Genomic DNA, 17,680 nt, shown 5'->3' with positions numbered 1-17,680 from the left:
AATATTATAAATATTATAAATATTATAAATGTTATCTCTTCTGCAAATTATTTTATTGTGACAAATATAGCCGAAGCCTCGGTTGAATTACGAAAACGCTTGCACGGAATACGGAATATCTGGATTTGAATTCTGGCTGAGGTAATATTTTTTTGCAAATTATTTACAGTTTTTAAAATGCTATAAAATTATTAATATTCTTCTATGATACTTACTTAGAGTATCAAAAATTATTAAATTGGTTGTCAATTTAATATAAGATACAATTAAATATTCTGTTCATGATTGTGTTTTAAAATTGAAAAAGATTTCGTTATGTGGTTTTACAGTATTGGATATGTAAATTCATTCTGAAATATTTAAGCATTAAGATTCGCTTTGAAATCGAATATTATTTCTCATAATTAACTTATTTATTTAGACGTCAATCTAATATGAATTATAAATTATGTATTTATATATAATATTTTATTTTGTCTAATGAAGTTGTGAAATAGAATCGGAATCTATGTCCATTGTAAGATGAACAATTAATGTTTATCAATGCTTAAAAATTTGTGTAATTTTTTTCTTTAATATTTATGACTGATGAAGATTGTAATCGAAACTTGTTTTGCTTTTTTTATATTTTTAGTATAATTTATATAGATACTTAATTCTACTTATTTCTATTTTTAACATCCGTATCATCTGTTCGCGTTTTTGGTTTTTGAATTAAATTTTTTTGTTATTATAACAACAAACTGAATCTTATAATGACATAATCTTTGTAATATCCTAGTAGCGATGAGATATGTTTTCTATTTAAATATCACAATTATGGAATTATATACTTGAATAATATGTTCGAAATATATATTGGTCTGCATATTGCAATGTTACTTGAGATTAATAAGCAAGATAGAATCGAATGGGATTTATTCGATTTCGAGTATCTGGGGATTATATCCATATGATTATGTAATGTAATATATGATAGCTTGTAATAATTACTTGCTATTATATTATAGTGAGATCATATACTCCGAAAACAAAATCATATAATAGGCAATTCAATTTATATTATTTTTCAAATGTCTTTACATATTTAAAAATATTGTATATATATATATATTTTTTTTTTTTATTTTGGCCAACGGTACGTTTTATCGTCAATTCAGTAATAAAAACACTTACCCGTCGATCAGAGGCACTTCAGTGAGAATCCTCCTGATCACGTCCAGCCTCTGCTGGTGCGTGGCAGGCGCGGATTGTAGTAGAAACGGCAAACAGAGGCCTCCGAGGAGCAGGACGACCACTAGGAGCAGGACAGGCGCCAACACCCGACATCTCCTGCGAGGACTCTCGTCTCTGCGATCCTTGCTGCTGCCGCTGCTAGGCGAGTCCTCGCACGGTGGCGGTAATCGCACGGTGCCGTTGCAAGGCGCCACATCTGGCAGTTCTGTTAGGCACGTGGTCTGAAAAAAAAATCCAAAATTGTATGACATTCTGCTTACTTTTCTATTATTGATCTCGTTAAATTATTAATTTCGGAAATACAGAGGAAATTTTTATAAGGAATAGAGATTAGAATAAGCTGACGTCATTTATCATTATTTTGATATTAAAATGATCAAGTAATGTTAGTTTGTTTGCTGAGTATTAGGTTCTTTAACAAGCGTAAAAGAAATATTATGATATACCTGTTTAGTTTATATTTTTTTTTTAGAGAGAACGGTTTTATAATATTTTTCAAAAAATTTTTTAAAATTATGTACAGATTTTTTAAATAATATGTTTTTGAGTTTGAAATTTCAAAATTCATTTTTATCAATTTTTTAGTAAACTACTTTAGGCTATTGAACTATTAGGATATCTATTGTAATAATTTATTTTGTAGGTAGCTTTTTCGTCAGTTTGGTTGATGTTCAAACAGTGACTAAGTTTGCGAAACAGATCTCATTCATGAAGCAGACAGAATATTTGAGTCAATTCAGTATATCGAGATATTTGCCTAGTAAATTAATTAATCTGGTTAATAGCCGTGGCGGAGATTACACGCTAATATTCAGATGTAAACGCATACGTTTGGAAATAAATAATTACTTGTCTGTGCGTTATAAGCGACATTGCACAGGAGGTTAATACTTTTTTAGTTAATTGAAGTCACAATATATTTTAATAATTAAAATAAACCGACCGAGTATTGGCAAAAGATTTTAATTAAACATATTCAAACGTATTAATATGATGAAACATTTTATTTTTTTAAATTGTAATTTAAGATACATTTTTATATATTGCATTAAGAATTAATAATATTTGACATTCTCATAACACATTGAAAACAAATTGCGCTTCTTTTGAATATACGATCTCTCTTTTAATATACGATCAAATATATTGGATGAAAACTTTTTGCTACATATTGATCTTACTGCAGTTGTACGGTACAACATTATGTTTATATATTATACTAAAAGAAAAATATTGGATATTTGTTTGATTATAATTGTATGCTAAAATAATTATGGTTAGAAGCTCCATTTTTTATTACTGCTATATGTTAGTAATAACAATTATTTGTAGTTCTATACAAGATATATATAATTGGTCCCGAAAATGATAAATTATAGCTAAATTGTTATTATAATTGCAATAATATTTTTTTCTCGGTGTAATAATATTCGCAAAATTGTTCCAAATTTTTCAGATACTGTAATGAGTTTCGTAGCTATATAGCAGAGGGATATAAATTCTGTCGTCTCACACACGTGCGAGACTTTCCGACGCGAGCGAAACGTATCCGAGCGAAGTTAGACAATCGCGCGTGTTAACGACTATTTAAGTGTCTCTCAGAAAGTGCATTACGTTATAGTAGCGCATGCAGTGGAAACGGTCGGCACGGCGGCTGTAACCTGTCCGCGGAAAAATACAACTACCCGTGGACGGAAGTATAGCCTCGAAAGAGGGTGTTGGATGAAAGGAGGACTCCTCCGCGGCGTCACTGCGACGCTCTGCAGGCAACGCGCGGTAAACTTTTGTTCGCCCTCCTTTCGGCCACCATAAAACACGTTAACGCCTGGCTACGGATTTTCCGCGCGTACATATATAGCATATACATATAGTGCAGTCGTGTAGACTGTAGAACACAGTCTACACAGTCACGAAAGGTATTGGGATACTTGGCGAGCCTCTGGGAATTTTCCCAGTTTCTACAGTTGTCGTAAACAACTCACCAAGTCATAACTTTCATGTATACACCCCTTCGCAATAACTCGTGATACCCATCAAATTTCACACGGTTATACAAATCAAATAAAATCGCGGATCCTCGTTGAGACGATTGATTGATATCATCAATGATAAGAGAATAATTTTCCATAACTTTTCCAGTTGTTTGAGTAAAACTTAATTTGTGTACGTCAACATTTTCATACATTAATAAAAATAATACATTAATAAAAATAAGCAAAGAAGTCATATTTATTCAAAGCGAGTCTTTGTGTCTAATAATATTTTTGTGTGAATTTGGACGAATTCCAGTTCAAACAAACTACGCGCCGATTATGTGTTGGTGTTGAAATACAATCCTGAACTGGAGTACGTAATATCACTAATTAAATTCACAAACAATTTAATGTTATTGATGCTAATGAGCATTCTTTAAACACTGTAGAAAATTTAATATATTAAATTTTAAGCATTTTAATTATTCTTGATTAAGATAGTTAAGGAAACCATAATAAATTGCGAGCTTTCAACGAGATATTCAACACAATTAAAAACAGAATCAAATAATAATAATCGCAAAGAATGACCGGAATTGAAGACCAGAAATGAAGATAATCTCGTTATTGCAGATAAAAAAAGGTAAAAAATAATTGGAAAGATATAAAGAATTTTTAAAAGGTATAGCAATACTTATACTTATGCCGCTTCCGATACTTTCTTTCGGCGAAACTTAATATCTGCACGTTCTTTTCTACACACCTATTCTGTTTAGCGTATTTATGGCATACAATAATACGAAGGGTACAAAGTTTCGCGAGATGCTTGCATGCGGTGGAAGAAGCTCAAACGAGAGCGATGAAAACGAGAATCAATGAACTAAATCGTAAAAGTTATCATCGATATTATCGCGCGAAAGAAACGGTATGCGTTATCGTCGAAGCGCGAAACAGTGAACGCTATTCTCATTTTTAGCTGTTTCTTCGTTTTCTTATTCATGATTCTGCTCGGTGAGAATCGATTATCGATACTGTGGGTAATTAATAGCTGCTTGGAAGTAATGAAAATGAAAGCTATGGACACACGTCGTTTCGGTGCATATAACTGAGAGAGAGAGGGGGGGGAGGGGAGAGAGAGAGAGAGAGAGAGAGAGAAGGTGGGAGGGAGGGAGGGAGGGGGAAGGGAGATTTTCCTGATAATACTCGTAATTCATTTAAAATTAAATTTAGTGATTACAATTCGTTTTCTTCTTTCATTTTCTAAATACAAAAATAAATGAATTTCACTTTATTCATTAAATATCAATATAAAGGATAAAATTGAAAGTAATCTTTAAAATCGAACACATTTTCTTCCAGCAGTTTAATAGCGAAATAAAGAGAACAATTCCGAGTTTTCGATTTTTTTCATCGGCGAGCAATCGCCGACAAATTAATTCGTACTTTGCTACGCAAGGTACGTAAATTATTATCACTTGTGATAATAATAATAGGCGACCACCTTTTAGCGCTGCTCCTCCAGAATTTAACGAAAAAGCGAATTCAACGTACTTTTATAACTATGCTAAAAGTTTTTACCGCGAGCGTAAACGTATTAATTAAGTGTTAATTTAGCGCGTTTAAAAATGAACACGACACATAAGGCAGTTATGCAGATACAAAACACAGAAGATGTAACATTTTGACTCATTTTCATTTTTCTTAAAATGGAATTTCTTTTATTAGCGTAATAGACTATGTCTCTCCAAATATCATTTTCTTTACACAAAATATTTGAAAATATTTAAAGATTTTATTTTATTTTTTGGAAATAGTATAAAATACTCGTTTTATTTAATATATTAGAACTTTTTGACGGATATAAGAGAGAAAGAATAAGTTTATGCTATACATTTTTTTAATTAAAAAAATTTTTTTTGTTCTACAAAGAATATGAAAAATAATAAAAAATTAAAATAAAAATTGTTATTTATTGTGTTGATTATTGTCAGAAAATTTTACACATAATTTGTACACGAGATATTATTTCCTGTGTTAAAGTGTAAGTTTGTAATATTTTTTTTGGTATTTGTTAGAATTTTGATTTTTTCGACAGTATTTTTTTAGGTATATTGATGTGAGAGACTCGACAAAATAATAAAAGTGATATATATTATAAATAAAAGATTTCGAAATTTCCATTGAAAAATAGTGCCTAGCTATGTATTCTTTTTTCGATTTGCAATTGTAAAATATGACGGTATCATGTGTATTCGCTTGTTATTTTGTACTGATACAGTTGTGCCATTTTGCTCTATACACTTCGTAGTACCTACTCTAAAACTGTAATGGAAGTCCTTTCGCATCTGACGTGTTCTTACGCGATTAAGTCCGGACCCGACTTCTCAGGGAGACGTGAAGTGTGAGATTCGTAGTTGGCTCTTTGGGTACACGACGGGAAACCTGGAGGTGAACGCCATCGTTGATTCCTTCTTGTGTCTAGTTAATGGAACTAAGAAGCTCGTAAACGTATTAACTGCTGTAAAGGACATCGGCTTTGATCCGCCTGTGACGAGTGCCTATCTTCGTCTTTGCTCTTTGAAAAGTGGTATGTGTAATTCGCTGTTTTAAGTGCAAAAATAAAGCTGCTCTGTAATATAAAATCATTAAAAATTAATAAATAGCATGCACATAAGAATTATTATTTAAACAAATGTAAAGTTTTTTGACAGTCGAAATATAAAAAGATACTAAATGAAGGTTTTCTATTTGTATTTTAATTTAAATTGTGATACGTATTTCTGAAACATTGGTTGCGTATATCAGCATTTGAGTGTTTCTTTTATTATCGGTTTTTGTTTTCGAACGAGAAAAGAAAACATTTGAGACGTGTCTAGTGATGATATTTCGATCGGTATCTTTTCTTTTCATACATCATATATAAGCTAACCATAATATGAAGAAAATACGAATAATCCCGCAAGCATAACTCTGTATAGTCATTTGGGTTTAGTGAACTCACGGATCTGAGCTCATCATACTACGGACACTCGCAATAGATACATCACACATCCATTCATATACAGGCAAATTTCTAAATAATAATGCAGCGAATAAAGTTACAAAAGAGATAGATTAATTTAAAAGAAAAGAATAAAAATATATTGAGACATAAATGTATAAATTTTTTAAAATAATTTTATTTAATTCAATATAATTAACTCTACAGTCAAACACAAATTATCTGAAATCCATTTTTTTTACATATTTAAAATGATTTTAAAAAATTCGCAAACATATTTTCAACTTTCTAGAACAATGGAAAATAATAAAATGTAGTATATAATTTAATTTGTTGAACTTGCGAGAAATTTGTACGAATAAAACTCGGTCGGACATGAAATATCCAGGATAATATCGTAAGGGTTTATATTATTAAATATTTATTAAATTTAACAATTTAATATAATTAAATTTAATAAAGTTAAATTTAATGTAATTAATTTAACATATTTCTATTTAATATACAAATCCGTATAGAGAAGAAAAAAAAAGAGAAATAAAATTCATCAGAGAATGTAATGCAATGTAATATAAATACAGCCTAACATTTTCTTTCATTAAAAAAATGGAAGAGAAAAAGAGAAGATTTGCGAAAGATGCATCAAGAACTTGTCGGACAAGCGACTTAAAGTCTTCTTTAGGTGATGCATTCTCGTTAAATAAGTCCTGTAACGAGGTTCCTCGCCAAACTCTCGTAACAGGGAGTCCTCCTTCGAGCTTCTTGAAGTGCGCCAAATTTTATGTCTCGCTATAACGACGGAGAGATAAAAGCCACGCGAGTTTGGAGAACGCTTATCTCGCCGTTCATAATTTCGGAAATCGGACAAGTGGGACACGACCGCAAGAATGGATGGTAAGTTTTAAGCTGTAAAGTCCTCGCGGAGTTTACTCGTCGTTAATAGCGCGCCATTGCGGTGTCAAGAGGATCAAGTGGGTGTCGGGGGGGAAAGAGGCACGGGAAACTTTAATAACGAATGTAATTCACAGTCGCGGTCGTGCGTCCGGTTTAAAGCCGCACGTCAAACACTATACCTCTCTGTACTAGCCTAAAGACACTTTCCATCCCTCTGCACTTGTGCGTGTACGGAAGTAATAGGCGAGGAAAGGAGACTTGAAAGACGGCGGGACCAGAACGACACCGCGTGCGAGAGCATTGTCAAGTTTTCGTATAAATTTCTCCTCGACGTGAATTCAAAGACCGCCGCGGGGAGGTTCGTATAAAGCCGTGCCGGAAGGGTAGTCGGGACGAAACGAAAGCGGTAAGGGCTGGCCTAAAGAGCAGGTGGCATTCGAGACTACAGTACCCCCTTGTGTCCCCTTCTCCTTTCACTCCTCTTCTTGTCTTTATCTCGGCTGTCTCCTCGTTCTCTTAATTCCGGAGCGATTAACGATCCGCGCTGCTGAGAAATTAGTCTGTCTTGTTTCTGTCCTTTGCTTTCTTCTCCTTTTCTTGGGCTTCTACTCACTTTTTCGATGTGTTGGCGTTTCAATTTCTTTTTACTTTTCCTCCTAATTATCACATCCTTAAACATGAGATCTTTTGTCGAACGATCCCTCTTCGTCTCTTTTAGCTTAGACAAAAGAGCAATGATAATTCAATCCTGTTAGTTAAAAATAAGAAATTTTGTTATTTTTAACTTCCATGTATATCAAAATATCAATACAATCAATCCATTTCTGTGGTTAAATTACTTTTATTATTATATAAAGTAACCAATATTCATATTATGTTATGCATTTAATAGTAAATAATAATCGAAATTTTTGTTAAATTTAATGTTAATTTTAGTTAAATTTTAATATTTAATTTTTAGTTAAATTGTTTAATTTTAAAGTTAAATCAACCCCTTCGTCGACAATGTGAGATTTCCATATTTTTTCTGCAATTTGGAAATTTGGATCTTCAAATTTCAGTACAGATTTTTATTTATTATTCTGGCCTGAAAAAAATATGGCCTGAATAAAAATCTGAAAGAATTATTACATTTATAAGAATGTATAAGAATGATAAAAAAATTTCAACGAGTTTTTATTATTATAGAAGTGCATTACATTTTACTTATTTTTTATAGATTTAAATTTATCTACTAAAATTTATAATAAAAAAATCGACTGTCCTTTTAGAGTTATCCTTTTAGAGTCAATATTGTCGGTGAAGGGTTAACGACATGTATTGAGTAGGTGACGACCTATAGAAATGGTTAAAAATAACTCAAATTGTGTGTGGGTATAATTTAGCATTATTTAACGGTAGTGTATTAGGAATGAAAAATAAAGTTAATATATCACATAACTATATGCATAGTCTATATATATATCTCAGTTAAAGTATCAGTAGTAGAATTTTATAGATGCTTATAATCGAAGAATCAGTATGCCCTCTTTTATATCATGCATAACAAAGTTTGTGGTGTGTTTATTTTGCAATGAACGCAGCACCGCTTTTTTGTTAATTAGCTTAATCGAGTGGTGTGCTTAACGCTGAATCGGACGAATGAACCGTAAAAAGAGGCAATTTTCTATAATGTTAAACAATATTATTTAAGAAGAAAATTCTGATTCTCGCCAGAATCGAGATGTTATTAACGTCATTTTATATAAGCTGATTAAAAGGAAATAACGAGAAATATTATAATTATCGTAGTGATTGTGTTCTGAATTATGCATTTCGAAATTATCAATACGTTTGTCACGACGGACAAATACCGCTCGTTTATTATCATTTCTCGCTGCCTCGTAACGCGCATGTATTCCCCTGACTCTTTTAATCCCTACCGGTTGGAACGTTAATTCCGCCATTCTGTCTTCAATTGCATAAGCCGCTCGTTAAATGTAAATTTTCTGCGTGTGACAACACGTTACGGGAGATATCTAACGACAGCCGCATGCGTGGTTTAGATTCGCGCCGGATTAGACTTAATGAATTTACGCCATTTCGACGGTCCGAATGTCGACGTCGAGGTAGAGATGCACTAACATACGGTACATTTAGTCGGAATTAAGGATGACCTTTGTTCTCGCAAGCCGTTGCGCTCGCCACACGCGAATTCGCACGTCCGCGCACATTTTGTTTTGAGTAATGAGCACGCGCGTCGCAATTGGCGCAAATACTAATGCAAAAAGAGCAGGAGAGGGAGTGAAATGGGGAGAAAGAGCTTTTGTCTAGGAAAATGGCGGTACCTCGTCTGTCGAATAGCCGGACAATAATTTACGTTCTTGTCACAAGAGACAGATGAGAACTAGCCAAACATTTGTTTTGATATATTCGTATTGTAATGTAGAATAACATTCTGTTATTTTATACGGATTATATAATGCATCAAATCCATATTTCAAGGCTTTTTTTGATTAATTTGGAGTCGATTTTCCCGGAACTCATGAATCTGTAGACCTGTTGGTCTACATAATGAATTGATTGGACTAATATACCTTATTCAATTATAAATCTAATATGAAATATATTGTATATGAAGAGATTCGTAATCTAAGAATCATAAAGTATAAAAGGCAGAAAGAAAGTCTGTATGAGCCAATTGCAGTTAACGATAAATTATTGCATAGATTCGTCTTTTTGTAATTAATTATGTATGTATAAAATCTCATACATCCTAGTGAGTGATCCTAGATCAATACGATCCTCCGAATATTTAAAATAATTAAATCGTGTTAAATTAGTTGAAATCATCTTAAAAAGTCTATAATTTAAAATCAATCAATAGAAGACGAGATTTTAATAGAGTGGGATAATTATGATAACCATTAATAGAATATAATTATTGACGAATATACGCAATAATTGTGAATTTACGCATCATTAATTAACTTGGCTCATATAGATCTTCTTTTTATCTTTTTTACACAATTATGTAATAAATTTCTTTAGAATTAACTATTTATTTAGATTTTAATACGTTACTCAACATTAAGATCGTTTCGAAGATGCGAATAAGTATCAAAAATTTGTTAAATTGCTAGTCAATTTAACTCGTGATATTACCGCGGTTAGTTATTTGGTTAGCGTTTCAAGAAAAATCATTTCGATGCGCGTTTCTAAGAAATTACATACGTAGCATATAAATTCACACAAGAATTATATAAGCGTTTAAGATCCAACTAGATCGATGTAAGGCTTTGATTTCTATAGTTTGTGTTATCACATATAATATATTATAATGTAATATAATATATTATAAATTTCTTTATCAAAAATGCCAATTCAGTTTTCTATATATTAAGTGTAGTAAAAAGAAATCCATTATTTTTGCATGAAATTGAATGCAAAAATAATGGATTTCTTTTTACTACACCTAATATTTGCAAATTTAGATTATTCTTATTAAAATACTTATTCATTCTTGTATCTATTTTTTTTTATACGTTTATGTCATTCTGATTCTTTGAAATAATTAATGCCTTCTGATTAACATAAATTAAATTAGTCTTTACAACTTTTGGCCAGAGGGTTCAGTTTATATCAATAATAATTTTAATAATATTGTGTAGTTAGTCTTCGAATCTAATTTTTAACATATTTTTGTATATTTTTTACAAGTTTTTCAAATCATTTTATCAATAATCGTATGATAAAAGTTTTTTTCTTAATTATACGCATTTTGCAGCATAAACACATATTGTATAATTTTCGTTTGTCTTTAGATCACTTTCGTTAATGAGAACCTAGGGGTTTTTCCGATGCTTTTAGTTAATTAACAATTATACGAGCGACGGTGCGAAAAGAAGCGGACGACGAATGAAAACCAGCAAGGCGGACGAATGGCGTCGCCTTTGTAAAACGAAGCTCGAAAGGAGCCATCTCTTATTGGAATTAAATAATTTAATGCGCCGCGAGCTTTTCCGGAAATTCCGAGCGAGTTCTGCATCTAAATTGAAACTTCGGCCTTCGATATCCTCTCGCGAGCGAAACAAAATAACGGGCATTGTTGAATTAACTTTCAAACATTACAACACTTTCCCCGACACGATTGTGTCGCACGCAGAGCTTCGTTTGCGCAGTGTTTCTTGTTTCGTTTGTCTGCCGTTTTCATAATCCGATTAAAATTTTATGTAATTCCGACTCTCGTGTAGTCGAGACAGTCTGACGCTTTTATGAATTTTATGATATTCGTGAAGATAAAAGTTTTAATTTTTGTTTAGTTTGCAATAATTTATTTGTTTATTATTCTGCGCGATTTATTCGCGAAATATTTTACATACACTGAAAGAAAAGATTGATTGCTGCAGTAAATTAAATGGTAAAATATCGCATAGCATTTTTAATTGACTGCAGTCAATTTTTGGTTGTAGCAATCAATTTTTGGTTGCATTAGCCTAATATAAGATTTCGATAGACTAACGTAATAAAAAATCAGCTGCTATAATCAATTAAAATGCTATTTTCAATCTTTTTTTTCAATGTATCTTATACACATGGATGCGTCTTTCCCGTTAGATAAAAAGAGACAGTAAATGCGTATCTTCTATCGTTGTACCAAATACACGTATATTCGAAATGACATAAGAGAAATGATCAATAATTTCAAATATATCATGCAGTGATTTGAGACATTTTAATTGATAAGTTATAATTTACGAAGTCTTGCAAAAATGATAAGACGATGTGGTGTATATTGGAGGAAGAATGGCAATATTTCTTTTTATTCGTAAGTTAATGAACAATTATGTTTTAAAATGTAATAAAACATAATTGAAGTTTATATATATTTATATGACATTACACCCGAGCAATAGTTTGTGCAATAGTCTCATTCTCATAAAAAGATAGAAGAATATACTTTCTCTTTCTGTCAACTCGGTTCCCTGTTTATAGCTACAAGATATACCCATGTTTATAAGATCTATGACTTTATATAATTTTTGTCGGAGAGATTTTTAACAAACATGACAATAGAAATCTTTTGAGTAGGAAAAAAGGTAATATTTTTAAACACTTAGTTAATTATTACGATAGTTTTATTTGCAATTATTTATATTGTTAAAATTATTAAATTGTATTCGGCCAAATACAATAGAAGATTTGATCCATGGACGATTATTTCTGACTTTATACTTGTGATATATCTTCGATTTTATAAAGTACCTCATTTTTATTATATCGAAATTTAAAGTAATACTCAATATTGAAATTATTATTATTTATTTGTTATATTAAAGATGATCAAATTTATTACACTGAAGATGACTAAAATGGTTAAAACATTTGTAATTATCAATTATTATTAATAATACACAATTATTAATAATACAAAAGTATTACATATTACCATCCAGTGTCGGCTTACATTGGCTTGCATTATTGATTTATTTTTTATTAAAAATTTTAGTTAATATAAAGAAAAAGATAATATTAATATTACATAGGAAATGTCGCAATAACAATGTATGTTTTGTATGTAAATAACAGCGTTGTTTTATTGTCAAATGTAACTTTGCAATAATTAAACAATGTTGTATGCGGCATTTCAATAAATTTATCGAAATATAATTTAATCACAAGCATGCCGTAATCATTATTCCAATAACAATTAACGAATTTTGCAAATTTGTTCGTTTCAAAAAGTGGTGTTTAATTAATGCTTCGTTGAGGAAAATAATTTCAGAAGATCCATAATAAAATTTGAGAAGAGCAGATGATTTTTCGTATACGGTGTGTGTAACAACTTTGATATCACTCGAGCCGTTCCATTAAATTTGCGCGCTTCACGCTTTTGTGTACCGACGGTGAGATCTTTTCTTCTCGCCTTGGCCCATTTCCCCCATCTTGGCGATAAATTTCACCGAAGTTCTCGCGCTTGTCATTTTCGCAATGACATATAATACACGATGCCTCATGCATCTTTGCAAAATCTTCCGAGAGCTGGTCTCGTCTTGAAAAATTGAAACGCGATTCATGGTTTATTTCTTCGTGTCTGTCCGAGGTGTTGTTTTCCTTCGCGTCCATCGTGTGCGTGCGAGACAATCGATTTTCGCGGTTTCCAGGAAAAAGTTTCCCGCGGCGATTCTCCTCGGCGTCGCAACGGCGAAACTAAATGGCATTTGTGGCATCGGTGGTGAAGCGAGAGAAATCTACGATGGCCGGAGGCAACGCGACGTATTTCTGTCCCCGTTAGTAATCTGTAATGTGATTTATATTCTTAACCCTCTAATGATAAGGTCGAGGTCAAATGTGACTTCACGGCTTCATCAATCAAAGTGTTTTTTGCTTTACTGCAATTATTTAAAGTCCGTTAGTAACTTGTATATTTTTTGCATGGACTGGAAAATAATAGCAAATTCGGTGCACATTAAAAACTGTTGTACGTTGATTTAATCTGTATAAAAATGTAAAAGTGAAATATTTTGAAAAATGTATTTCGAATCATAAAGTATTTTACTTAACAGCATAATAAAATATACTAAGGATTTAATCCGTTTCTACATTCGTTTCTTATAGATTAATTGTAAGAAATCCAATCATAGAAATGGATTTATTTAAATTTTGACACATACAAAAAATTAAAAATAACAAAATGTTATTTAACTCAAGGGATTAGGTTAGCATTGATCCTTTGATATCTAATATAGATTGATACATTCTGAAAATTACTTTATCATTAGAAGGTTAAATTCAGAATATTGATTTATTATATTCAGTGTCGAATATAATAAATTAAACAATTTTTGATAATCTATACCCATATTATATATATATATATATGTGTGTGTGTGTGTGTGTGTGTGTGTGTGTGTGTGTGTGTGTGTGTGTGTGTGTGTGTGTGTGTGTGTGTGTGTGTGTGTGTGTGTGTATACATACATATTGCACTATATAAATTTTTATAATCAGGAAATATATTAAGAAAATTATCGTTACAGGATACAGAGATGAAATACAAAAATGCGAAAGAATGAATATACGAGGAAAGCGCATATAATTTTTCCTTAAATTCTATGAATACGATAATATTTTCGCGCGCTCTATGACGTTCTCATCTGCTCTTTATTGTCTCTGTTGTTACATCATGGTTGAGTCTGTCGTGCATGAATTTCCATATTTTTCTTGTCTCTCGATTGGACTATAACTTCTACAAAATTATGGATCGTTTTTTTCCTTGTCTCGAAAAAGAGGAAACTTTAGTCTCTCTACGAACGAGAGTTAACTTTGCACTGCCCTAAAGTACTCTTGGCCATCACGTTGTTTTTTTCCCTCTCTCGAATCGACAATGAGAGATGCATAAAACATTACCGAGCTGCGATTTTCTAATCTCGCCCGGCTTTATTATCTAGGTCTTTCTTTTTCTTAAAAATGTTTAGATGAGATATTTCAATTCATATGCGCTATAATTCATTACACTCAATTTTAAATTTCGCCAACATGTAGCTAATTAACATTAATGTCTTTTTATATACGATAATTGAAAAAATTTTTGCATAAAGTAAGGTAGTAATAAAGATATTCTCTAATGATTAATATAATTTTATCTCGTTTACAATTATTAAAATATAATTTGATTATAAAAACAGTTTAATATCCATTTCTACGAATGTAGATTAATTTTAATCTTGGTTTAACTTATTCTTTACTCTTTTTTAATTCTTAAACGTAAACAGAGATAAAAAGTAAGTTAAACTAAGATTAAAATTAATATACATTGATAGAAATGAGTATAAATCACATGTTATTTGTTGAGAGAATTGAAGTTGTGTTTTTATGTACATTAAAAACATTTTTTAAAAATTAACAAAATTTGTAATCAGTTAAGTGATGTTAGACATTTTTATTACGTTTATTTTCTTTACAATGGTGTAATTTTATGAGTATTGATGTAAAGCGAAGCGCATGCAGAAAAAACTCATTTTTTCATAGTTATATCATTAATATTATTTTAATTATCAATAATATAAATGTATGCAAAGCGTGAAACAATAATCTCTGTTTTTATTTCAATATTATAAAGTAAGAATTTTATAATCTGTTTTTATATTTTTTCGTCATTTCGAACATAGTTCGCTATAACAGAAATTAAACATACCGTAATAATTAACTCTTAAACCACACTTCGAGAGCAACATGAGTATGTTTATTATTCCAATTCAATTAATTGGTTATATCTTTCATAAAAAGGAACATACGATAAACAATTTGTTTTTAATTAAAACGTCAAACATTATAGAATATACAAGCAAATTCATATAAAAACAATGATTTTATTGAAATATATAAAAATTTAAATAAATACAAAGTAGAAAATTTTATTGGATTGTCAAAATAATTATGTAAAAAACTCAAGCATGATGAGAGTAATTTTATAAAAAAATTTGAATATTTTCGCAACCAATTTGAGCGTTTTACATAATTAACAAAATTATTTTGATGAATAAAATTATTTTCAGATTTATGAATATTTAGCTAAATTTTTAGATTTTATTTTAGCAAAATCGTCCTATTCGTGCATGTATTTTTATTAATGAAAAAGTTACAAATAATTAAAAAAATACTAAAAAACATTAGAAAAAGCTGGAAAAAGCATTGGAAAAAGAAAAGCTATGCCATATCGATAAGGCATTTAAGGGTTGAAAATCGTTTGACTGAATATAATGCGTTTGCCATATAACATATCGAGCATTGGAACGTGACATAAAATCGCGTGATACATAATCCACGATTATACAACATTGATGCATCGATGAGATCACGTTTGTCACAACATCGTTGTTACTGAGACAATATCGGTGAGACGTTACTTTAAAAAAATGTGCACAAATTCTCCGCGTGAAACATATTGGTGAGCAACAGGGATAGAATTCCGAAGGATAAAACTTGGATGAGCGAGAAATTAATCGCGTCTGATCCGTCTCTTCCGCTTCTTCAGCGTCGTGGATGAATGATGCATAAAACATTATCGGCAGTCACTTCGCCGACAGCGTGGCGTAATTCCTGACCTGCCTCACTCTCATGGATCGATTACTTCCCCAGCGTGACGTTCCGATTTATTTCTCGTAATTAATTTGTCGACCATAAAGGCGTGGTGGCGAGGCGATGGCGGTGCAATGGTGCGCGAGATGAAATCACGCGGGCGTCACGATAATCTGATATCGCGACAGATAGGGAGAATCAGTCGCTCGAACAAGTCGTCATCTCGTGGTCGCGTAATATAGGACGTTGAGATCGAAGGGCGACGTATAATTCCTGTTTATAGCGCTGACATCGAAATTTGATTTTTCGATCTACCCCGAGGGAGAAGAAGAAACTCCGACAACCAAGTCTGTGCGAGGGAATCGAAGTTCGAGAAGACTTCGGCTGACTCTTGCCCTCGGCCATCTTTCCTACCTCGGGTCCTTTCCTACCTCATCGCTCGAAGATGAAAAATGCATAAAACATTATCGGCATTCCGTTAGCTGCGGGGGTCAGCATCCTCCTATTGAAAGGCCATCTTCTTTCTGCTTCTCCCGATTCTCGACTCGATTCGCGTGTGCGTATTCCCTTTGCTACCGCGTTTATGAAAAACGCCCGTGGAAAATGAATCGGATTACGTTGCCTAGCGTCGTCTCTTCTGCTCAGATTGATGATGAGATCTTTCTTGTCGTTTGCTTTATCGTGTTTGCTCATATCGATCGTTACGCTGATCTTTTTCCTATACAGCTAATTTTTTTAGAAACATACTATTGTTAAATCTTTCTACTTTTGCAGAGAGGAAATATTGTTTTTATTATTTTTCATATTTCTTTTTAATTATGTAATGCCTTATGGAATCATCTTTTTATATTTTATTAAATAACATTTTTCAAATATTTTTGATATAAATGAGGTATTTTCTAACCTGAGGATCGATTTATATTTAAAAATTTATTTTTATTATTAATTATTTTTACCAAAAATAAGTTTTTCATAAAAGTTTGTATCTTCTATGCATTTATTTGCACAGATTATTTTTTTGAAACGTAATATAAAATCGTCGATTAGAAATAAATATACAAATTTTTATATTTCGTACTTTACGTCTAATAGGGATCGAATATAGAATTCTACGTTAAAAAAATCAATATCTGTATTAAACTTACAGCCTCTGATTAAACTCCAGGCGATGCGTAAAAATATTGAAAATTAAATACAACGAACATGATATGGAACGATAGATTCTTAATAAAGCATTCATGCGAATAAAGAACTAAATTTTTACGGAATAACGTATATTGTTTGATCACAAAATTTTTCTTCTCCTATATCTTTCAAAATTTAAAAATTCAAATGCTGCAATATTTTATTTATATTATATTATTGTGTTTAACGCATATTTAACTTCTTTTATTTTACATGCCATTCTTCTGGTTATGTAGCATTCAATAATTTTATCTTTCAATGAGAGTTTAAAAAAATAATAGGTATGTAGAGAGTGCAAAAATCGAAAAAATTAATGACTATATATATATATATA

The 17,680-nt window shown here is 31.3% G+C and overlaps 1 protein-coding gene across 1 annotated transcript in view; it reads right to left on the bottom strand.

The window, feature by feature from the left end:
- Window positions 1-17,680, bottom strand: part of LOC108691929 (dipeptidase 1-like) — a 130,416-nt gene that overhangs the window by 68,920 nt on the left and 43,816 nt on the right. Inside the window, exon 3 of the mRNA XM_018199897.1 lies at window positions 1,177-1,457. Coding sequence (XP_018055386.1) covers window positions 1,177-1,457 — 281 coding nt within the window. The remainder of the gene's footprint in view (window positions 1-1,176; window positions 1,458-17,680) is intronic.

Source organism: Atta colombica, unplaced genomic scaffold (assembly GCF_001594045.1).
Source record: "Atta colombica isolate Treedump-2 unplaced genomic scaffold, Acol1.0 scaffold107, whole genome shotgun sequence".
In the NCBI taxonomy this organism is placed as follows: Eukaryota; Metazoa; Arthropoda; class Insecta; order Hymenoptera; family Formicidae; genus Atta; species Atta colombica.
The sequence above is the reverse complement of the archived record's forward strand: the minus strand, read 5'-3'. Positions and strand labels throughout refer to the sequence as shown.